Source organism: Colius striatus, chromosome 3 (genome assembly GCF_028858725.1).
Source record: "Colius striatus isolate bColStr4 chromosome 3, bColStr4.1.hap1, whole genome shotgun sequence".
In the NCBI taxonomy this organism is placed as follows: domain Eukaryota; kingdom Metazoa; phylum Chordata; class Aves; order Coliiformes; family Coliidae; genus Colius; species Colius striatus.
Window position 1 is genome coordinate 16,645,787 of NC_084761.1, and position 23,378 is coordinate 16,669,164.

A 23,378-nucleotide genomic window follows, 5' to 3' on the forward strand; every position below is an offset into this window, starting at 1 on the left:
GGCAGTGGCCAGGGAAGGTGCTGACATAGCCAGTTATGACAGGCTGCAGAAAAGCCAGGGACTTGGGGGGAAGATATTTCCCATCCCTTTGTGCTGCTCCTGACAGGTTCCTCTTTGCACCTCATCACCGCTTGACATATGACGCCTTCCTCTGTTCGGGGTTTCCTGCAAAATTTTCTACCTTGGCTGTAGCTGGAGATTTCACTTTGAAGGGCCAGAGCGTGGGACAGCCAGGCCCTTGGCTCAGCCCTGGCACAGGAGCAGGAGGAGCCATGGTGCTGCTCCACCTCGGAATTGCAATTTATTAGTTGGCTGCCTCTTAATTACCGTTCCAGTAGTGCCATAATTATATGTAATGTAACATGGCATTATTTTCCAGGAAACAATTTTCGTGACGTTAATTTTATTATCTAAATATAATATGCCTTTTCACTTGTTTTCTAAATCCCCTCTTTGTTTTGTATGTCTTGACATCCCGAGGGTGCTGTAGCTCTGAATTGAAGCCCTTGATTTAGTTCTGGCAGAGACATAACCTATCCAGAAACCCATGTCTGCGATGCTTCTTCCCATCTGCAGAAGAAGAAAAGCTCTCATGAACAGTCAGCGGCGTGCAGGAATCTGTGTGACCCTTTTCAGTTGTTTCTCAGCAGCCGCTTCAGATGGGACCCCCTTCACTCCATCACCCATCTGATAACCTGTGTGCAAAGCAGACTAGGGTGGTCTCAACAAAAATAACGTGGTCAAGAGCTGATGTTCAGGTGCTCGTTGCTGAGATTCGTCACTCCAGATTACCTACCTTCATTGAAAATTTAGACCAGGGTCTGAGCCAACTTAATGCCCGTGCACATTTTTAAGAGGAGTTACTTCTAACTGGAAAGAAGGGCTGGCAGATGCCAGAAACCTGTAAGCACAACAGAAGACAAGGTGATCTTTGCTGGCTGTGGTCCAAGCAGCCAGGAGAGATGTGCGCAGTGCTGCAGACAGGCAGGACCCATCACCTGTGCTGGAATGGGATGCAACAGAGCATCGTGGTCAGGGGAGGCCTCTTGGGCTGAGTGTGCATCACAGGATGAGCACACTTAGGCATTGTGAAAGGGCAAACATGATACCGTGACAGATGAGCAGGCAGTCGGTGTACATAGTGTCACTCTCCACCACACTCAGGCAAGCATCCAGTTTGGAAAGGATGCAGCTGACTGGCAAGGGTGCAGAGGAGAGACCTGCAGAAAGAGCAGAGGTGCAGAAATCTTCTCCCATGGCATTAGAGCAAACAGGATGCATGGGCAGGTTTGGAGTTGGTGAAAACCTGCTGTGAAGGGGAAAACAGTGATCTGGTTTCCATGACCCTGTGGAGAAGGGAGGAAATAATGGATGAAATGGCAGAATATGATTTTATATCAGTAAAATTCAGGTTAAGCATTAGAAAAAAACTTTCCCTCCTTGACACGTTAATGTGTTAGTGCAAAGACATCCTGTTTTTACAGAAGCTGGAGACAAATAATTAAAGCTTTGTCTGTTCTCCAGCTACTGATGGCAATGCTGCTGTAATTATTTGACTTCTCGTTAATGGTGGGCATTCCAGCCATCACAACCCAGAACTGAGCTGTGCTGTGCCACTGGTACAAAAAGCATTACAATTTTTGGCAGGCTGTGGGTGGACTCAGCATCGTTAATAAACAGCAACCAGAAAACAAAATACTCCTCATAGTTTTGGGGCTTCAAGTTGGTTGCTTTTGCTGGTAGTGGAACTTTACAAAAGCCAGTTGTTTATTGTACCAAGGATTCATTCTTCACCCGTGGGCAGCACTGGAAAGCCTTCCATGCTCTGAACCAAGAAAAATCAAAGGGAAGACTTTTCCCCTCCTTACTATGGCATGAAGGTTATTTTTTCAGTTTAGAGACTGCATTTGGCCAACCCAAAGGCATGCTCTTGGTGCTTACCAAATAATAACTACTCAAAAAATAACAAAGCTAATGCTGTCTTCATATTATTTATTAAAGCCCAGTGTCTCCTTGCTTTGTACCTTGAAGGTGCTCCAGAAGTCCCTGTGTTTTGGGACTGGCACAGAAGCTGCTCAGACTGGTGGCCCATGACTCTGTGTCCTGGAGCACTCTGCAAACCCAGCAAACCCACTGCAGAGCAGCATCTGTGATGCACTGAGAAGCAGTGTGTGTTTTCCAGATGCAATGTGTGAGTTTAAGTCTTTATTAGCTGTCTTCCTAAGAGAAGAGAGGCACTTCAGTGACGGGATTGATGCTCTAAGGATCTCCTCTGGGTGGTAACAGGGAGTCGTGATGGAGACTTCATGTTATCACACACTGTAAGAGCTGAGAAAACATCACCCTGTGGATAGAGAAGGCAGATTTGTATTTTTGTAAAATATTTTATTCAGGCCACTGTTACCTCTGCCTTGCAGCCAGAAGGTGCTTACAGGAACAAGCTGCATGGCAGCAGAATGGAGGAGGAGGTGTGTGTAGCGTAATAAAACCTAAACCTCATGTGCAGTATACTAAGCACAGCCTTTTACATTTCCTTTCTTCCCTCTTCTAAAAATACAGGCCTCAATTCGCTTCCATTTTCCATTGCGGCATTCACACATTTTGGTCCATGTTCAGCGTGTAAGAGTTTTATTTTCCTTTTTTTAACTGTGATTACTTGTCTCCCTGTGAACATGAATTTCAAACCCCCAAGCTTTATTTAGACAAACTGCAGGCTGGATCACGGGCCGACTCACCTTAATGGTAGTATTGGGATGGAAGTGCCCAGAAACCCAAACAGGACTGATAGCCTATCGTGCCACAGGCTGTACAAATACAGAGTAAGAGCTCGTCTATGCAGGGAATGATTATTGTCTACAGTGGCTATTGTGTGTCCCTGTCTAGACTCTATTCTGGAACAAAGTGACTTTTCTTTCCCAATACAGAGGTGATACGGGAGCTCTGCCAGGTGCACGATTTCCCCATATAGGCAAGATCTAAGAGCCAGTTCTCAAAGTCTTGCTCCGCCTTTTATTCCTTGGCCTGGATCTCTGGGCTGCCCCCTCCTCCTCTGGGGACCTGCTGCTTTCCTGAGCATTTTCTAAGAGGCTGGGCTACAGGAGGGCTATTAGTGAGGCTTGAGAAACTGCCCCTGCTGAAACACTATCTGTTGAGCCAGACCTGTGGGGAAACGGCTCGCCTCTTTGGGAAACTATTAGACAGAAGGGGATGTGGTTATTGGAGATAATGAGAAGTGATGTGACCTGACGTAGCCCCTGACCTTCCTTAAGTTAAGTCGCTGGAGTAGCGGGATGGCAGCGAAGGGTGGGGAGATGGAATAGTATGAAAAAGCCCAGGGTTGCATTAGTTATGCCCTCGTTTCCGTGGGAAACGGGTTATTTCTCCAGCTGATAGCTCAAATTCCCTAAGCAGCAGCAGTAGAAGGCACTCAGGTAGGGAAGTGGAAGCAGGAGTATAAACAGCAGTGTGAGTTGGCGTGCTGCAGCCTCAGCCCCGTGGTGCCGGCAGTGACACGAGCTAGTGCCCCTCGCCACACCGCGGGAAAGGTGAGCCTCCCCTGCCCCTCCGGCGCTGCCCTCGCCGGGGGAACCCACGCAGGGCTCCTGAGCATGTGAAATAATAATGCTGGGCTCCTGTGCCAAGTTTCCAGCTGTTTCCACATGTGTATCTCATACTTACCTCCTCCCGTGCGCCTGTGCCAGCGCCGAGATTCAATAAAATGCCACACTAATCCACAGTCCTTTTTCATTAAATGACCAATTAAAGCTGGAGGAAAGGGGTTCTTATTATTATTATTTCAGTTGGGAAAATGTTCCCTGTTGCGCTGGGTGGGTTTTATATGTATTTTTTGTGATGATTATATTCTCTTTTGCTTTGTTATCTCTGCAGTTTCGTCACTACTGTGTCTGGTTTGCCCCCAGATCCTTGCTGTTTCCTGACTCAGCAGTGATTTTGATTTAAATTCTGTCAAGTTATTAAATACTCCTGGGAATTCTGGTTGGTGGACAGCAAATTAAACATGAGCCAGCAATGTGCCCTCATGGCTGATGGCATCCCGAGGGGCATTAAGAAGAGAGCAGCCAGTAGGTCAAGGGAGGTTCTTCTTCTTTTCTACTCTGCCCTGGTGAGGCCACATCTGGAGTCTTGTGTCCAGTTCCGGGCTCCCCAGCTCAAGAGGGACAGATCACTGCTAAAGAGAGTCCAGTGGAGGGCTGGAAAGATGATCAGGGGACTGGAGGATCTCTCTGACAAGGAAAGACTACAAGACCTGAGGCTGTTAAGCCTGCAGAAGAGAAGGCTGAGAGGGAACCTTAAAAATGCTGATAAATACCTAAAGATCAGATATCAAGAGGGTGGGGACAGTCTTTTCTGTGTTGCCTAGTAACAGGACAAGGGGTAATGGACACAAGCTGGAACACAGGGAGTTCCACTGGAACATCATGAAAAACTTGTTTGCTGTTCAGATGACGGAGCCCTGGCACAGGCTGCCCAGGGAGAGCGTGGCGTCTCCTCTGGAGGCTTCCAAACCTGCCTGGACACGTTCCTATGTGACCTGATGGAGGGGAACCTGCTTTAGCAGTGGATTGGGCTGGATGATCCCTACAGGTCCCTTCCAACCCCTTCCATTCTGGGGTTCTGTGGTTCTGTACACAAGTTAATGTATTTGGGGTGATAATGTCATGATTATGCACTGAGGAAGCACGTAGATGGACATGTCAGAGTTGCTCACAGGAGACAGGTACCCTCAGGGTGCACAGTGGTATTCAACCTCTCATGCTGAGCCATATGTAGCTGGGGAGAAGGAGCAGACCCCTGTTCCATAGCAGCGTACACAGTGATACTGGCATATAATGCTGGTGGAAGCAGCTAACCAAGCCCCATGCAGGGCTGAAACCCATCAGGAAATAAAAGCTCATGTGGTCTTAACACCTACTCCCAGGTCCTCTTTGTTAGCCTACTGTGTTATACCTAAAACCTGATTTCCAGAAGTCTTGAGTGCTGGTACCGGCCATGAAGGCAGTTAAAGATGATCTGACTTGCTGGAGAGATGCACTTCTGCATTTCTGTGGGTCTGCACCAACCATCTGTGAGCACAGAAAGGCTTCAGCTTTGTGGTGGAGTTATAGTTGCTTTGGGAACCTTAACCTTTGCCCAGGATGCCTTCCTTGGGCATTTTAGTTGGGCTGATGATGGGGTTTTGTGTGTGTTTAGGTTTCTTAGTTGTTTTCTGTGGTAAGACAGAAAGAAAAATCTAAAGGAGAGAGCTGTGTCCACATCCATGGTGGGCTGCACCTCCCCAGGGATGCTCTGTTCAGGGTCGGACAGGGTGTTATGCAGCTCAGGGCATGTTTTGGCATGCTCCTACCAGCAACTTGCAACAGCAGGCTGTGCAGGTCACTGGGTCCCCAGTAATCCCAGCACAGGCATAGCATGGGCCCTGCATGGCATGAGGGGAGCTGCAGCCCCAGCTTTTGGAGGGCAAGAGGCGGGTGTGGGAATCTCAGTCCATACCCATGTCTTGGAGGAGAGAGCAGCCTAGGGACCTGCATCACCAGGGCAGGATCAGTCCCCAGCTGCCTGTTTTAGTGCTCAGTGGAGATCCAAAACCTAAAGATGAACCCAATAGGTGCGTGCATGCCCACCTTAAAGCAATATGTGCTTGCTTTTTTATTACTCCACTTGGTGATTCAAGCCCTGACTCTCCTGTTTGCATGCTCAGAGCTGGCAGCAGCACAGCTCAGCACCAGGTGAATCCCTCCCATCCTGCCCATTGCAGCTCTGTAAACAGCGTTTGTGTCTGGGTTTCACTGAATCCACGGACAGAGGAACCGTCACCTTCCCACCCTGTGGTGTGAGGCTTCCCTGGACGCAGCCCAGATCTCCTGGACTGTTTTTTCTTCCTCCCTTTGCCACCATATCACTTTACAGAGTAATGAGTTAAACAGCGTGGTCGTTAGTGCTGCTGCGTGCTCCGAGCATCGGCGGCGTGCGCTATCGAAGCCTTCGTGCTGGGGGGAGCGTGGGGGGCTGCGCCGGGTGGAAATTTCTCACCGCAGACTTTGCTGGGGCCAGACATGTTGTAAATTTTACAAGAAAAACACTTTACAAACCAGAAGTACGACTCTTGTGCACATGGAGCTTGTGCTAATTAACAATTTAGAGACCAGGTGAGCCAGGGTTTTGAATCAGGCTTTTAAAAATTTGGGATCCTCCGTAAAGCTGTTGCTCCAGGAGTCTGGTGATCTCTGTTTCTTGTTCTTCAGCTTCTCCCTAACTCACATGGAGGACCTCCCAAGCCCTCCTAGAAATCATAGAATGGTAGGGGTTGGAAGGGACCTCTAGAGATCATCCAGTCCAACCCTCTGCTAAAACAGATTCTCCTCCATCAGGGGGCACAAAAACGCATCCAGACAGGTTTGGAAACCTCCAGAGAAGGAGGCTCCACATCCTTCTTAGGCAGCCTGTCCCAGTGCTTAAAATCATACAGAACAGTTTAAAAAAGGATCTTCAGGGAGGCACAGGGTGTTGAAGGTCTGACTTGCAATATCTGATCATCAGTAACTGCTGTTGCACCTCTCAGGAGATCCCTGCTCACAGCCAGGGATGCCCTGGACTGCAAGTCCCCGTGTGGCACCCATTCTCCCAAAGCCCAGTCTGAGCCAAGCGTCTCGGGCATTGCCAAGGTGTCAAGGGGCACGGAGTCGCTCAGCACGGCTGGGAGTCTTGGTGTGAGTTGTGCCATGGCAACACAGTTTGGCCCTTGGCAGGGATGCTGCATTTCCTGCAGCCCTGCCAGCCCTGGCAGGGTTTATTGCAAGACTTGCAAGGTTTGTGTTTAACGTCGTGAGTGACGCCAAGCTCCCGGCTCCAGGACTCACTGCATCTCCCCGCCCAGACCGCTGCGTTGGGGCCATGATGGCTACAGACTCACAGGGGCTGAGGTTTGCCCTGTCCCACCTCAAGAGTTGGAGGGGAAATGGGAGATGGGAGGCAGGGTAGAATGAGGTGTTCATGGAGAGAGGGATGGGCTGGAGGTTAAACAGGGCTTTGCAATGGGCAGAGCACAGCGCGGGGCTGGCAGTGGGAAACCTCCCCGGCTCCACCACCCATCCATGTCGGTGGGGCAGCCGGGACAGATGGAATGAACCACACAGCGAGGCAAGATGGAGGCAGCCAAATGGGGAGAGCAATCGTTTTTAAAAACTTGTTGGCTCAAATAACTGTGGTTTTCCTCTAAATTGTGATGAGCACGGGTCAGCAACCCTGCGAGGTAGAGCTGCCGCTTGATGGGCCCTTCCACCACAGTCTGGTGTTTTCCATCTCCTTTCTCTCCTCTGTTTCCCTTAGCAACGGAAATAACAAACTTTACCGTTAGAAAAGATTTGCAGAGTAACTTTGCCTTGATGTTCTGCTAGTCACAGTGCTGCAGGTACAGCTACTGGGTTTCGCTTTCCCACAGTGTCCCCTACTGCTTGCATTAAAAATCCATTTAGGTGCACATTAAAAGGAGGAAAAAAATTCTTCATGGAAGCATAAGGCACCGGAAAGGGAAATGCTTTTTATGGAGCCTCTGCAATAATCCCTGCAAAGAGTGTGAGATGCATGGATTCCTGGAGGGGAGGCCAATGCGTAGCCAAGTTCTGCTGCAGCAGCCTGGACTGCAGCTCCCGAGAGCTGAGCTGCTGCATGATTAGAGTACAGCCCAGGCACGGATGGAAAGAAGACAGACTAGATTAAAGGGAATTAAGAGAGAGGAATTGGGAATAAGGAAGTTCCTTTCTTTGATTTGTCTGTGATAGCACAACAGGGGAAAGCAGCCTGCTTTAAACTGGTGGATGGTTCATTTCAAAATGTGACGTTACTGTTCCTCTGTGGAGCTTGCTCCTAAAAAAATGATTAAAATCAAGTTTTTGGGAAGCAGGATAGGCAAGAACACTCCAGTTGTGGTAGTTAATGTGTAAAGTCAAAAAGAGATTTGCAATCCAAGATGGAGGAGTAGCTGATGGGTGCTGGAGAGAGGCAGGGACATTGAGTGCCCCATACCCAGAGAAGGGCTGTGTGTGTGCTACACATCTCCCTGACCAGCAACACGCTGCACTTTCCTGGTAGCATCAGTTGTGGGCTTCTCCTGGCACTGGGACAAGGCAGCGCTGTGGGCTGGCACAAATGCCCCCTCAGACATAATGCTGTGAGCTCACTGCCTGGGCTGGGTGAAGATGGAGATGCATCCCTGACATCTGCTCTGTAATCATCAGCTCTGAGCTGTGCCCACTGACCATGGGCACGCTTTTGCCCCCCTCAGCTGTGATGTGAATTCCCTTGGGAGTGCTTGAGGTGGAGGATGCCACTTTGCAGGTGGGAGAGAGCATGTAGCCCTCCCAGCTCAGCTAACAAGCAACTCATTAAACTTTGCAACTTGCACACCCTCAGTTGTGTCCATACCTTTGGGAAGGATTCCAGATGAGACAAGCTCCATGAAGCTCTCCCTGCTCCCCACAGGTGCCAGAGGATCTGGGCCTGGACCTCAACATGTTGGATCCCATGGGATCTGTTCCCTGCAACACTGGGAAATTTCATATTTGCCACACGCATGGGTTGTAATGTCTCTCTGGGGACCATGTAGAAGTCTTCAATGTTACACATCAAACCCAGCAGTGCCTAACATATTTCTTATTCCTTCCCCAGACTTACGAACAGAATGAATGGATAATCCACTTGGCTGGGAAGCTGCTGGCCCAGGAAGAGGAGACCTTGTCCTTGATGGCAACAAACCCTTTTGCGGGCAGAGCTCCCCCACGGTAAGCTCTCAGTTTCGCCAAGGGAGCTGGAAACACCCAGGCACCGAGTCCTTCCTATCTTGGATGTACACAAGTAGTTTCTCTTGATGGATTGGGCTTTGTATTTGAAGGTACATAGGATGGGTTTAATAAGAGGATACCTTGAAGAGCTGGTGCTCTCAGGACCTCAATGCCTTCCTGATCGGGACACAAAAGCTCTTTGGTTGCTCCCATTCCCAGGCAGGTCTGCAAAGGGCTCAGCATCACAGAAATTGAATCTGCTGAAGTGGTTTTCTGCTCATCAGCTTTAGATTTTTTGCCATGATTGCTTGCTGAGCTCAGATCAAAACTGCCATTTCTACCAGCCACTGAGGTATGTCAAAGACAAAACAGCCCTGCAGAAATGTTTGGTTTTGTGGACAGTTGTCTTGGAAGTATTTGTGTTCTCAGTGAAGAGACAAAGCAAATATCAGCAAGCAAAAGGCATGAAAACTCCAAGGTTTCTTACAAAAGGAAATTTTTCACAAAACTCTCTGTTTTGTTGATGGAGTTATTTTTAGCTGAGAAAACATTTTAAGGGAATTTTGGATCAACTCAAGTAATATTATGCTCTTGCTAATATTTTCCATTTGAGGCTCTTAGGATGCACTGCAAACAAAGATGAAGGTTCAAAGCACCATGTGAAATGAACTTCCTCTTGAACCCAGCTGATGTTTTTCAGTTTTAGCACAGTGCATCCCCCAGACCTTCTGAGGAGAAACTCCTTTTCCAGCTAAGACACTATAAACTTCCACCTTTTACTAAAGGGCTTCCTCTGAGATCGTTTACATAACCCAAGATGGTATAAAGGTATAAACCAAAGATGGTTTGTACTCTTGAGATGACTTAATGTCTGTATGTAGCGTGCAGAAGAACAGAGCAGAAGCATGGCTTAGAATAGAACCACTGAGTTGCCCACCATCAGTTTGAGTATTTCTAACAACCACGTTCCCAGAGTTTCCCAAGCATCCAACCCTGTCACAGTGTATCAGTACAGGCTGATGGGACATAGTCCCTTCAAGTACAGAAGCCAAGAATGCTGTAAGAACAGTCATTTGAGGGGCTTTGGACAAATTCTTATGTGGACAACCTGTTTTCCTGTCAGTGCAGTATCGCAGTGCAAACTGGCAGGTGCTGCTGGCACGGGGCAAGAGGCTGCCCACAGCCCAGAGACTGCCAGGGTGTGTTGGAGGATGGTGTCACAGTTTATTGTGTTACACACAAGTAATGATGCCTTGGCTTCAGACTGGGAAGACCATGAGGACCTCTATTAATTATTGCTACCAAAAGCGTGCTGGGCAAGACCAGCCCAGCCCTGACCACGGACAGATACAGAGATGATAATGTTTATGGAGGGGTTTTAGGTCTGATTATCTATGCTGGGGTTGTCTCTCTGTGGGAGGAGCAGTGTGCTGATTCTGTGCAATCAGCTGGTCTGGCTCGGGGTGGGGGCAGGTGTGGGATACTGAAAGAACCATGTGAAACCTCCTTGCTATGGGTTGTGTTCGCATTTTGTCCATGTTTACTCCTTGTTTTTATGGACCCTCATTTGACTGCACGTGCATTTATAAGCCAGAGTAGGGTCTGGAGGCTATGACAGCAAGATGGACCTCCCTGCTGCTCCCTGCCACCTCCTTTTCAGGGGCTGCTCAGAAGACCCCATGGAGGTGGCACCTTTTTGATGGCCTGGGAAGGGGCATGATGCAGCTTGTGGCAAAGGCATCCTACCTCATTAGGGTGCTAACAAACACCGGAGATCATGGTGAGCAGAAATTCAGCCCAGTGAGAGGGCTCACTGAGTGGGATCTGAGAGGAGCTGGAGCCTTCAGGGTATCATCAGGGAGATGATGTTGGAGCATAAGTTGTAAGGCAGATTTGGAAGAGTGACTGGAGAAGCTGTGTTGCATTGATTCCATCTTGGGCAGATTTGTCAAATGTGTCTCTCCAGACTTTGCTTGTGTCCTTGAAGCTCTGGACTGTAAATTCAGCAAGCAGCACTCATTGCAGGATGTTCTTTGTTTTGGTTTGCTTTTAAAAAAAGAAAAAAAAAAAACACCTTGAAAGAAAAAAAAAGTCAGTCCTGAGTGCTGGCTGACCCCAGGCGTTTCAGCAAAACCTGAAGCCTTTAGACACCGAGTCACCAGTTTGAATTAGATGTCCCTTGGTGCCAGCAGCCAGAAGCCATGACCATCTGGCAATAAACGGCTTTCGCAGTCCAAGGAGCGACAGAAGCGTTTGATAATCCCAGAGTTGTTTATTACCACGTGTCCCCCAGTGCCATAATCGTTGCTGCTGGTACTCACCGCGGCCCAGCCTCAAAACAAGACATCGTCACCGATTAAAAATCCAGAGAATGAATATCCTGTCTCAGCCTTCCAAGGCTTGGCCGTAGATGGACTGCACTTCTTCTAGGCTGGTGTTAAAAAAATAGAATAACTGAACATAGGAACTCATTTTAAAACAAAAAATAATGAAGTGGGATGTGGTTGGGCTAACACTACATTGCTCCAGGTGGTGAATGGGGGGAGTTATTTTGTTCTGTAACAGGTGAGAAAGTGAAATGTTCAGGAATTTAAAGCAAAACCAAAAGCAAATCTTTATCTTTGTTAGTTTTTATAGGAGAACGATTGCAGAGCGTACAGAGGAATAGCAGCAGGTCCAGTAAGTAACTGCACAGCAGCGTGGGTGCCGTGTTGAACACACGGTGCTATAGATCTTGTCGAACAGGGTCTTGATTCATGCGTTGCCTTGGTTTAACCAAAGCACAGACTCTGTTTTCACTCTTTAGCAGCTAGTTTATAGTAGGAAAAGATCAGGATCCAGCTCTGATTTTATGTGTCAGCTGCCTTTGCAGCTCTGGCATTGGCTTTGCTTTAAAAGTTTTTCATGGGTCTGGTGTGTTTTTTGGGTGGCGTAAAATAAAAATAACAATTTACAAAATCTCCTTTTGGCTCAGACCAAAATCCACCACCCCAGTTCACTCTGGATCCCACGTTGCGGGTCACGTTTTGGGGAGCCAAATCCGAACACCTGGGACAGTAGCACCGTCCAGATTTTCACCTGGGCATCAGGACTTGGGCTTGAGTCACTGGTGGGTGCTCACACCTGCCCGCCCTGCCTCGGAGTTAGACCCTGCACTGAGCCAATGCCAGTCACCAGTTCTTGTTGCTATTTACATTTCTTTTGGTAATTGCTCATTTGCTGTTAGTGCTTCACCTCTGTAAGGAAACTGAAGGGACCATTTGCCCCGTTTCTTACAGTTTTTGTGCCCTATCCTGATTCTGCTGGGTTTACACTCATGGCGCGTGGGCACAGCAACTCCATCAGCTGCTTTGCACCCAGCACAACTCCTGCTCAGGCAGACTCACCTGCTCAGTGTGGGGTTTTTTTTCCTTTAAAATAAGAAAAAGCCATTTATTTGTTTAATTTTAAACATCCTTTTGTTGCACTTTGAAGCTCCTGGCAGGGCTGGGAAGCTCCCTGCTCCCTCTCGTTCCCACAAGAGAACCATTGCCAGAACCCAGGGTATAATCTGCACCCTCCAATCTAGGTGCAAGAAGTGCAAATGTTTTCATCTAGACCCCTTGTTAACTGACTTCTGGATTTGGGCAGCCTCAATGCTGACAGCCAGTGGTTGCCTTTTTGTTGTAATTCCATTTTGGTTGTGAACAAAAGCCTTAAATTTAACCCTCAGCATTAAGGCCTGGAAAGAAAAGATAATTCAGGTTGGCTGTAGCTGTGATAGTTTCCAGTGGGCACCTTTGCACCTTCACCCATGAGCTGGAGCAAATCTTGAACATGAGGAGTGCAAACATCAAACACACCTTCAGTCCCATCTTCCAACTGAGGACCCTTCAGTAGCTGGGTGGAAAAAAAGCTAATTTTCCTACCATATTCCCCACCACCACCACTCTAAAGGGAATTTTGAGACTTAATTATTTTCATTCCCTGCTAGACTAAATAATTAGGGGAAGGGACTGTTTTCCATAAGAACATTATGCTCCATACTCCACGGAGTTTATTCTGTTAATGGAAACTCTACACCTTAAATAGCCAAGGGACTCTCAAAATGAGTTAATGCCTTCGAAATGAAATTCTGAGACCAAAGTTTGTAGGTTTCTTTACAACTCTAGAAATTATAGTATTTTTTCAAGTGTGATAAACTTAAAATGAGAAACAGGTGACTGATTAAAAATGAGGGTATTGTTGAGCGCCCAGCCTAGCTGAGTGTGAAGCTTTACTTCAAGCACAGTGATGTTTGTGGAATGTAGATTTACAAAATATTATTGTGCAGTGGATAGTTCATAAAACACCAGCCGTCATAAATCTGAACGGTAGGGCTTTGGCTGAGAAATTAATAAGTGCTTAACGCACCGTCATGGAAACAGACTGCAACAATAAAAGGAAACAAAAATCAGATTTAAGTTACAGGAGGAGGGGGGGAAAAAAAAGCCAAGTTTTTTATTTTTGACCTGAAGTGTTTGGTGTCTCTGATGTTAAATCACATTCACTTAAGGGCTTTTATTCCAATTATAGTAGTGCTTTGTTGAAAAAGCCCCAACATGTATCTGAAGACCTGGCTTTGTAGTGGTGATGTTATTTATGGAGATAGCACTTCCCATTTGATGCTGCGGGAATACAAGAAGAATATAGCATTTGGGATTCTTTTATTATTATTATTATTATTATTATTTGACTGCCATTTGTTTGTGTCATAGCTACTGGGCTCTATACCCAGGAATGTGCTGGACTAGAATTTCAGGCCATGTAAGTTACCCTGGCAGACAATATAGTTGCTTTCAATTGGGACCTGGAATAGCTTTGTCAGATTTGCATGGTGTAGAAACCACTTTGGGGGCTGCTCCCTTGGACACCCCCAAAAAGGGTAAAGGTAACTCTGTAGTTATGGAGAGCAGTGCTGAGAACAGGCAGGGAGTGTTGGGGGTATTGAAAAAGAGGGGCACCACTGGGATGTAGGTGGACATATTTCTGTTGTGGAAAGTCTCTCCCCAGAAATCTTTCAGGAGGCAGAAGCAGTGCTCCATGGCGGTGCGAGTTCAGGGTTTCATAGAATTGTTTGGTTGGAAAAGACCTTTCACATCATCAGATCCAACCACTCATCTCACACAAGCCCATCACTAACCCATGTCCCTCAGCACCTCAGCTACATGACTTTGCAGTAGCTCCAGGGATGAGGACTCCACCACCTCCCTGGGCAGCCTGGGGCAGTTTTTTAGTAACCCTCTCAGTCAAGAAGTTTTTCCTAATCTCCAATCTAAACCTCCCTTGGTGTAACTTGAGTCTATTTTCTCTTCTCCTGTGACTTGTTACTTGGGAGAAGAGACTGACCCCCACTTCACTACAGCCTTCTGTCAGGGAGTTGTAGAGAGCGAGAAGGTCTCTCCTCAGCCTACTTTTCTTCAGGCTGAACACCCCCAGTTCCTTCAACTGCTCCTCATCAGACTTTTATGCTCAAGACCCTTCTCCATCTCCATTTCCCATCTCTGGACACACTCCAGCACCTCAGTGTCTTTCTTGCACTGAGAGACCCAACACTGGCCACAGCGCTCCAGGTGCAGCCTCACCAGTGCCGAGTACAGGGGGACAGTCCTGCTGTGGTCCTACTGGCCACACTATTTGTGATACAAGCCAGGATGCCATTGGCCTTCTTAGCCACCTGGGCACACTGCTGGCTCATGTTCAGCCACTGTCAACCAGCTCCTCCAGGGTCTTTCCCTCCAGGCAGCTTTCCAGCCCCTCTTCAACAAGCCTGTTTCATTGCATGAGGTTGTTGTGACCCAAGTGTACCACCCAGCACTTGGCCTGTTTGAACTTGGTTTTGCTGAATTTCAAAGGGCTCCTCTCACCCCAGGCATTTTCCTGTCAGGAGAGGTCTCCCTCCAAGTACCATGTGGTCCTTGCAGCTTGACAACATGAGGGAGAGACATAAAGCCACCTAGGAGGTGACAGGATCCTCAGAGGTGAAAAAGTATAAAGGCACTCTTTGGGCTTTCTCACTGGGTTTCGCCATGCTGAAATGTTTTATTGCAGTTCATTTCTTCTTTCTCTATATGTTATAGTTTAAAAGAAAATCTTTAATCTATCATCAACATTACCATGTCTGACATTGTCAGAGTAAAATGATTCCACTGTCCTGATGAAAGTTTAAGGGATTTTCTTCTGGTAAAAACAACCTCAGTCTTTCAGCATTGTCGGGGAGAGTAGAGTTCACCCCAAAACACTGGGATTTCCAATGAGTGGGGAATGTCGTTTCCAGCCATGTCTCGTAGCAGTGGCAGATGCAGCTGTGGAGTAGCTTTCCCATGGCTGGGACTGTGCCCCATGGCCCATGACTGTGGCAGCCATCTTCCTTGGCAAGGGCGGCTCCTGCCTTGGCTCCATCCCCAGCCACATCCCCATCCTGCCTGAGGAAGACTAAACTGAAACCCACATGCTGGATCTCTCCATGCTAAAAGCTGTGAGCTTTGAGAAGAGCAAGATTTCCCTCCCCCCAGGTTTGCTCTGCCCATGGTATAGACACAGCCTCTGAACCTCCCTTTCTAACCTATCCATGAGGGGAAAAAAACCACTTAGTTATCTCCCAAAAGAGTTTTGAGGATAAACTACCTGTGGGATGCTCTGACTCTGCAGGGCCAGACCTTGCAAGAGCCTTGGAGAAAGAGAAGTCAGTGGCGTTGAAAAACAACCCATAAAACTGCCCTTCTTCTGCAAACTTGGGCCAAGATGAATTTATGATCCCTCCTGCTAACGGGGCTAGAATAAGCAAGAAAGCCGATGATGGAGGCTCTGTTACTGTAATGAATTTGTACTTTGCACTGCCACTTGCTCCCTGATTTACAATGGAGTGGGGAACCTCAAGATTAAAAAGAAAAACCCAACACCCCCCTCACCCCCACCACCAAATCGAAAAGACGCCCCGTGTTTTGGTTTCTTTCTTCCCTCTCCCACCCGGCCTTGCCCTGTCAGGCCATTAATTCTAACAGAAACCACCGGCTCTGGTGTTTTCCCTCGAACCCCTCAGCTGTTGCAGGGAGACAGCTGCACCCGCTGGAACTAATTACAGCTGTCTGGGAGATTTAGCCCTCCATCCCAACAACTCCAATATTGCTGCTAATTTTTAACACGTACAGTTGGAAGATGTCATAATAGGCTGATATATGATCGAATCTTAGAAGTGCTGCGGCGCAGCTGCTACCGGGCATCTGGCGGGATGAATATGTTGATTTAAAAAATAATGCTTATTATTTTTAGCCTTTCTGCCCTGTCCCCAAGGCTGTAGCTTTGGCCGACCCAGGTGGTGACGGAGCGTGAGTGCTTGCCCAGAAGGGTGGTGACAGGCAGGTCCCGGCATCCCATGCGGGACAGTGGGTCCTTCTGGGTGGCTCGGTGGGCCTCCCTCTTATAGAGTCATAGAATCGTTTTTGTTGGAAAAGACCTTTCAGATCATCAAATCCAACCACTAACCTCACACTGCCAAGCCCACCACTAACCCATGTCTTTCAGCACTTCAGCTGCACAACTTTTCAGTATCTCCAGGGATGGGGACTCCACCACCTCCCTGGGCAGCCTGGGACAGTGTCCAACAACCCTTCAGTGAAGAAGTTTTTCCTGATCTCCAATCAAAACCTTCCCTGGAACAACTTGAGGCCGTTTCATCTTACCACTTGTTACTTGGGAGCAGAGACCAACCCCCACCTCTATACAATCACTTGTCAGGCAGTTGCAGAGAATGAGAAGGTCTTCCCTCAGCCTCCTCCAGACTAAACAATCTCAGTTCCCTCAGCCACTTTATCAGACTTGTTCTCCAGACCCTTCTCTGGACACGTTCCAGTACCTCAGTGTCTTTCTTGTAGTGAGGAGCCCAAAACTGACCGCAGAACTCAAGGTGCAGACTCACTAGCGCCCAGTACAGGCATACAGTCACTGCCCTGGTCCCACTGGCCCCACTATTTCTGACGCAAGCCAGAATGCCATTGGCCTTCTTGGCCACCTGGGCACACTGCAGTGGGATCAGCACTGTGGCTTTGCCATCACCTCCTGGGCACTGCCGCTGGGCTCAAGGAGAAGCTGCCAAAAAGATCTTTCTGTCACTTGTCCCGTGTCCCTGTTGTGATAGTGGAGGTTTTCCATCTCTTGGAGGGGAAATATCTGACTCACTGTATCTGACTATGTCTTGTTTCTTGACTCGTAGCTGATAATTCTGCCCTCAAGTGTCTCCTAAGGGACCTAACCTGGGCTCAACAGGTGCAGACTGAAGGTCCTGCCAAGATGTTTCCCTGGCTGCTGCAGCAGCTGGTGCCTGGTGCTTCCCTCACCTTCGCTCAGTAAATCCTGGGAAACTGCTTGCAGGCAGGATTGGCTTTCCTGACTTTCTGTCTGTCTGCCGTGAAGCACAGGTCTTGCTCATCCTTCTCCGAGTGGCCAACTGTGGCATTAGTCTCCTTTTGATGTTGATGAAGTCAGATAGCTTTCCTATGACCCTCTTGAAAGATGTTCCAGAAAGATTTCTGCAGAGCAGCAGGCAGGGTTGAGGCATGCCAGCAGTTTCCTGGTTCAGAGGGGGCTCAGAAACCTGTGAATCCCTTCTGCCAGCCAGAAGGTCTTTACCTGAGCCCCAAAGCTGCAAAAATCACAAGCAATTGCCAGTAAGGTGATCTGTAGCTTGTAGCAGTTCCTTATTCAGCAGGCAGCCGCACACGCGTGTGTCTCACCCGAGTTACAAGCTGTCCAGGGCTTCAAGCAGTGCTTGTAAATGCTGTGAGCCCTGAAATGATGGACTCTGGGGCATTAATACTTCTACCCTGTTAGTGCCAAAATGTGTTCACTCCCCAAATCCTGGGAGGAGAAAGCAGATCCAACAAGGCTGCACTTGAGAAGTCTGCAAACCCTGTAACTTCACAGCTGAGGCACCCAGGTAGGTTTTAAATACTGGGGTAGCTTGTAAACTCTATGAGCCCTGAAATGAGGGGCTCCAGTGAGTATTAAACTCTTCAGCTTTTACACCCATGGGCCTTGCAAGGAAAGATTCCCAGGGGTTCCAGGTCTTCCACATGGCTCCCACAGCCGCTAACCCTGAGAGGATACCTGGATGCTGCCATTGTATTTTGATGCTCAGAGGTATTCTGATGCTCAGAGGTATTCCCACTGCAGTTTTTCCATCCTGCAGTACACACTGGCTGCTGCAGCCATACACAGACTCTTTGGTACCTCCCCTTGCCAGAATGGAGACCTCCAAGTGTTGAATCCCAGAGAAGCACTGGCAGTGCAGGACAACAAAGAGCCATGTGCTGTGGTGGGCTGGAGCTTTATAGTTCATCCCTGGGTGAAATGATTCAACCCAGCTCTTTACAAACTCCACAGCCTAAAGAGCTGTGCAGATTCCTCCTTCACAGATCTTGTCATCCTGACATGGATTGTGCACCCCAGCACTCCAGCTCATGGCTCAGGTGGACTAGGCTGGAGGAAGCAGAATGGCTGAATATAGAGGTTGGGGGGCTTGTGGAGTCTCTTCACATTGATTTAGTCTCTGAACAGAAGAGCCTGTAACATGGTCAGATAGAATGGCAAGCTTTTTGCCACAAGAATGCATCTTCAGTTGCATGCAGTTGCTTTAATGCTCACACAGTTCTAGTTTTACATGCCCATCCCTTTGGTAGCAGACACTTTAATAGAGAACATATGGGATAAATCATACCAAATCAGATGACAGATATTATTTAATCTGGGCAGGCAAGCCCATTTGAAAGGGACAAGGAAATTTTCATTTCAGAGGAGTTAGAGGACAGTCCTTCAGGAGAAGGCACTTCTTTGTCTGAGAAGAGCCCTGGTATCTCCTGAGATCTCCTAGGTCTGTCTTGGGAGCTCAGATGAGTCAACTGCTCTCTGTGCTCTGCATCCCCATCCAGAAAACAGGAACTTTGCTGGATGGAGTTTGCAGACAGCTCCTTCATCATGGAGCACCTCATTATACCCATGTTGTGGATGTATGTGGAGGTGGGTCGATCTCAGTAGATACTCTAGAGTCACTTAGTGAAGAAAAAAACCTCAAAAGCCCCAATGTGGCAGGTGGAGGGAGGCTTTGAGAAGGAGAGGGACTGACATCAAATCAGCCACTGAAGCTTTTTTGGGAAGGGACTATGTTTTTTTTAATTCATGAAAGCAATCAAGCAGCACAGCTTGTGAATCTCTAACCATCCCAGCCAGGAGCCTGCAGACTATCTGGACCCATACAGACATTGCTGTTTGGTAGTGCTCTAATTAGTAACGGGAAAAATTGTGCTCCTGTGAAGTAAATACTGTGGGAGTAACTCTTGAACCCCCACTTGACTTTATCAGCTTCAGAGAAGAGCTAGGAGAGAGGGTGTAGAAGTCACACTGACTGTAATGAAGCCAGGAGCTTCATTATGGTGAGAAGCTTCAGATTTGTGCACCCCAAGCCCCCATCCAGGGCTGTGGCATTGCCCCCTCCCAGGTTTGAGGGCTGCAGCCCCTGGCAGCAAGCAGCGAGGTGGAGTGCCAGGGTGGCCCAGGAGGCTCTGCCATGGAGCAGTACAGCATTGGGGGACACATCCATCCACACACTTCCTGCGGCACCCAGCCCTTACCAGCAGCTTAAATTAGAGCTGTCCCAGTGCAGCCTCAAATGCATTGCTCTGGACTTCCTTGGATTCCCCCCTTCGTCCACAGCAGTGGAGCAAACATGGAGATATTTGTCCTGTTTCCTTTCTAGCCAGGAGACAATAAGAAAACAGATGCACTGCTGGTTGCTGCAAGTCGGCAGCTATTGACAGGTATGACGAGCAGCTCCTTGATAATGTGCTTTATCGGGAGAATCGTTTCTGTCCTGATTATTTTAGCAGTAGGAAGGAACTGCCCAAGGTGCAGCCCCGGGAGCGAGCAGCTGCGGGAGTGTGGTGCCCTGCTCAGTAGCAGGGTTTGTATTTTAGTAGTGAAGCAAAGCAGGTTTAAATGAGCATTGACATGACTTTGACATTTTTATATTGTGGGTTATTTTATGAACTTAGCCAGCAAACGTGGCGATGCACTCTGCAAACAGGGCCCACAACGCTGGAGGAGCGGGGTGTTACTCCCTCTCTTGTCAGCATGCCCTACATCAAGTGGGACCAAGCCTCCCGAACCGAGCGGCATGGTTAGCCTCCGAATGTGTTTCGCGACACTGATGAATGCTTCTTTCCGCACGGTTTTAAAATCTCCTTTTCTGTCAACTCCCAGGGCAGCCAGAAAACAGATGCGCTTGGAGCCCCGCTAATAAGCTGTGGAGCAGAAGGAGCAGCCGCTGGCTGGGGCAGGGGGGTGCTGGGGGAGCTGGGATAGGAGTCAGGCTCCATACCTAAAAACGTCCCAGGCAGAAATACTAGGTAGCTGTTCTCAAAAAAGAAAAGAAAAATAGATTAATTTTCCTGTCTTTATTATTAATCTTTCACATTTGTTTGCTGGGAGGTGTGTGGAGCCTGTGGCGGCGGTGAGGAGTGCACAGGGTCGGGGTGTTAAACCTCCTCTGCCTTGTGATTCATTCCGAAATTGCATCAGGAGGAGCCCAGAGCTCCCCGGTGCCCTGCAGCAGCAGGGATGGCTGCATCACTAGCTGTGGCTGTGGACATCCCCACGATGGGAGCCACCCATGAGCTGATTTCTCTATCCAACTACAGAAAGGCTCAAAACTCCACTCGCAGGGCACCTTAAATAGGGTCCGATGTCTTTCACATCTGCCCAGCAGCGATGCTGGTCCCTCCTGAGCAAGCTGTGCTTGTGTCTCTGCAGGTGGATCCGAGGAGAACACTTCAAGTACAAATTCAGCCAACCTGGGGGCAAGCACGCCAGCGAGGGGAAGTGGTGGATTCGGAAGAGGATCGGCCCTTACTTCCCCCCCGTCAACCTCCAGGGCCTGAAGAAGTTTTATGAAGACAGGAATTGGCCATATCCTGTGCAGGGCTGATGGAGGAGGATGAGCAACACCAAGAGGGACTGGCTGGGGAAGAGGGAGAGCAGTCGGCTCCCTTACAAACTGTACATCGTGCCTCTCTCTGTATTTTTTGCCCCTATCCTTATTTGCACATATTTTACAGAAGGTTCCCAGCCAAGCTGCGCACCTACTCTCGTGGTCTGGTTTTTCTCATCTTTCTTTACATTCACCCTTCTCACCACAGCTAATGCCTGGGTAGGTGTTGGTGCTGCTTTCCTTGACCCACTCTGTGATGGCTGCAGAGGCCCAAGGATAGACGGAAGTGGCTGGAAAACTGCCTGGAAGAAAAAGACCTGAGGGTGTTGATCAGGGGGAATTTGAACATGAGCCAGCAGTGTGCCCAGGTGCCCAAGAAGGCCAATGGCATCCTGGCTTGCATCAGAAATAGTGTGACTAGCAGAACCAGGGCAGTGATTGTCCCCCTGTACTTGGCCCTGGTGAAGTTGCACCTCGAGTGCTGAGTTCAGTGTTGGGCCCCTCACAACAAGAAAGACACTGAGGCTCTGGAGCGTATCCAGAGATGGGCAACAGAGCTGGGGAAGAGTCTGGGACACAAGTCTGATGAGGAGCAGTTGCCCAGGGCCGCATGGCAAGCTGGGGCTGGGCAGTGCCCCCAAGCTGGGGAAGCCACAGTGGGATCTGACTGTGAATTTCCCATCCCTCCTGTTTGCTTTGGATTCTCCCTTCATCTCAGTGTGTTTAAAGTCACCCTAAATTGTCCCACCACATGACTTTTGCTTGGTGAGCACGAATCAGAGATGGGAGGGAAGGTGAGAGCCAGAACGTGGATGGTGTATGAAACAGCCATCAACTTCCTGGGGTAGTTTATAATAATCAATTGCTTGTTAGCGCATTCTGCTGCACACATTGCTTCTTGCAGGGGTAAAAAAAAAGGATCAAAGCAACCCGTGTAACGCATAAAACCCCGTTGTGTCAGGCTTGCCTGCAGAAAGCCACAGGTTTACTGAGAAACCCAAAATAGCTCCTTGCTGGAGCTGCCGTTTGGGCTCTGTGACTCAGCCCTGAGGACAAGCGCGGCCCTGTGCGGCCTCCCCAGCCCGTGTGCCATCGCTGCCGATGCTCGTGGGTCGCCCAGGCGGCAGCGGCCGGGTTGGAAAGGCGGCCGGAGTCAACAAGTCTGCCGCCAGCCCCACCGCGTTTAAACAGGGCTTGTTTGAAGGGGCCCTGGCCTGGCAGCGCAGACGCGCGGGGCCGCGCCTTCCTGTTTGCTTAACCTGGGAGTTTTATAACTGGTGCTTTTTGTCGGCGGCCCCCGTCGGGGGCTGAAATCCGCCCGGCTGGGGACGTGCTGGAGTCTGGTGCCGGAGGGGTCTGAGCCGATGGTGTTCGGGAGGAGCTGAGCACCCCATGGGCACAGGGCAGCCACACCACCAGGCAGGAGAGAGCAAGGAGAAGCACAGAAAGGGGCTTGCCAGCCTCTTCCCCCTGGGTTTTTGCAGTGGCGTTGGCCTTGGCCCCTGGAGAGGAATTCCAGTGGCCAGAAAACTTACAATAAGGCTTTCACTCTTCCAGAGTAAATTCAGCCCTAGCCACGGGTGAAGGGAGGAGCGTTGCTGTGTGCAGGGCTCTGAAGCAGCTCAAGGCTCAGGGCAGAGCTATCCTCCTTGAGGGCCACCAGCCTGGTCTATGGGCACTGTGGGAGGGAGAAGTGATGGCTACATGTCTGCCTCCATCCCTGCGCTCATCTGGCTGAGCCAAAATCCAACCAGTTGTGGTTTTGAAAGAAAAATGGGTCCAAACTGGGAAAAGCAAACCAGCAGATAAAGCTGGCACCAGCACGGGGCAGCACAGGCTGTGAGTGTGGGCACAGAAGTGCCATTTTACCTGTTTCTTCCCCTTTTTTGAACACGTGCCAAATGGGCCCCACCACGAGCATATTTCTGGGACGAGATTAAAGCAAACAGCTCTTGAATCACCCGGGGGAGCTTCACTCATTTTTATATTCTTTCTAAAAGTCTTAAAAAGGGAAAACAGCAGCAGCCCTGAGAGGGTGCCCAGACTCCCTGATACGGCTTGAGGGGGGTTGCTGCATTTGAGAGGTGCCTGGTTTGACACTTGTGTGCAAGTGTCTGATCACCGTCCCGGTGAGCTGGGACTGCCAGGCTGTGAGAGCTCAGCTCACCCTTCTCTCCTGTGCTGTGTTTGATGGTGCATTTGCATGGGGCTCCCTCCTGTTTTGCAGTTGCTTTTCCTTTCTGGCTGCTCCATCTCTGGCAAATTCAGCTCAGAATGGTCAGAGGCAGCAGGACGACCCTCACGTGGCCTCCTGCTCATTGCTGCAGGATCCTGGTGCGTGCCTACCTTTGCCAGGGCTGAGCCAGTGGTTGCCTGTTGGAAACCATGGCACCCAGGAGAGCCATGAGGTGCAGAGCCCATCACTCAGAGCCACCACACTTCTGCAGGACATTAATGCTCTTGGCCAGGGACTGGGAAAGTCCTAAATGATTGAACCAAGACAAATAGTTTAATTGTGGGGCTCAGAGCAATGTATAGAGCACTTCAAATTGTAAATAACATTTATGACTCAATTGTGTTTT

At 49.0% G+C, this 23,378-nt stretch overlaps 1 protein-coding gene across 2 annotated transcripts in view; it reads left to right on the plus strand.

Moving 5' to 3' along the window:
• The window catches only part of LMF1 (lipase maturation factor 1), a 205,993-nt gene extending 182,817 nt beyond the window's left edge, over nt 1-23,176 (plus strand). For both annotated transcript variants that reach the window (XM_061992553.1, XM_061992552.1), the window contains 2 exons: nt 8,686-8,798; nt 20,619-23,176. In XM_061992553.1, the coding sequence (XP_061848537.1) occupies nt 8,686-8,798; nt 20,619-20,793 (288 nt within the window). In that variant the 3' untranslated portion in view covers nt 20,794-23,176. The remainder of the gene's footprint in view (nt 1-8,685; nt 8,799-20,618) is intronic.
• Nucleotides 23,177-23,378: the final 202 nt, after the last annotated feature.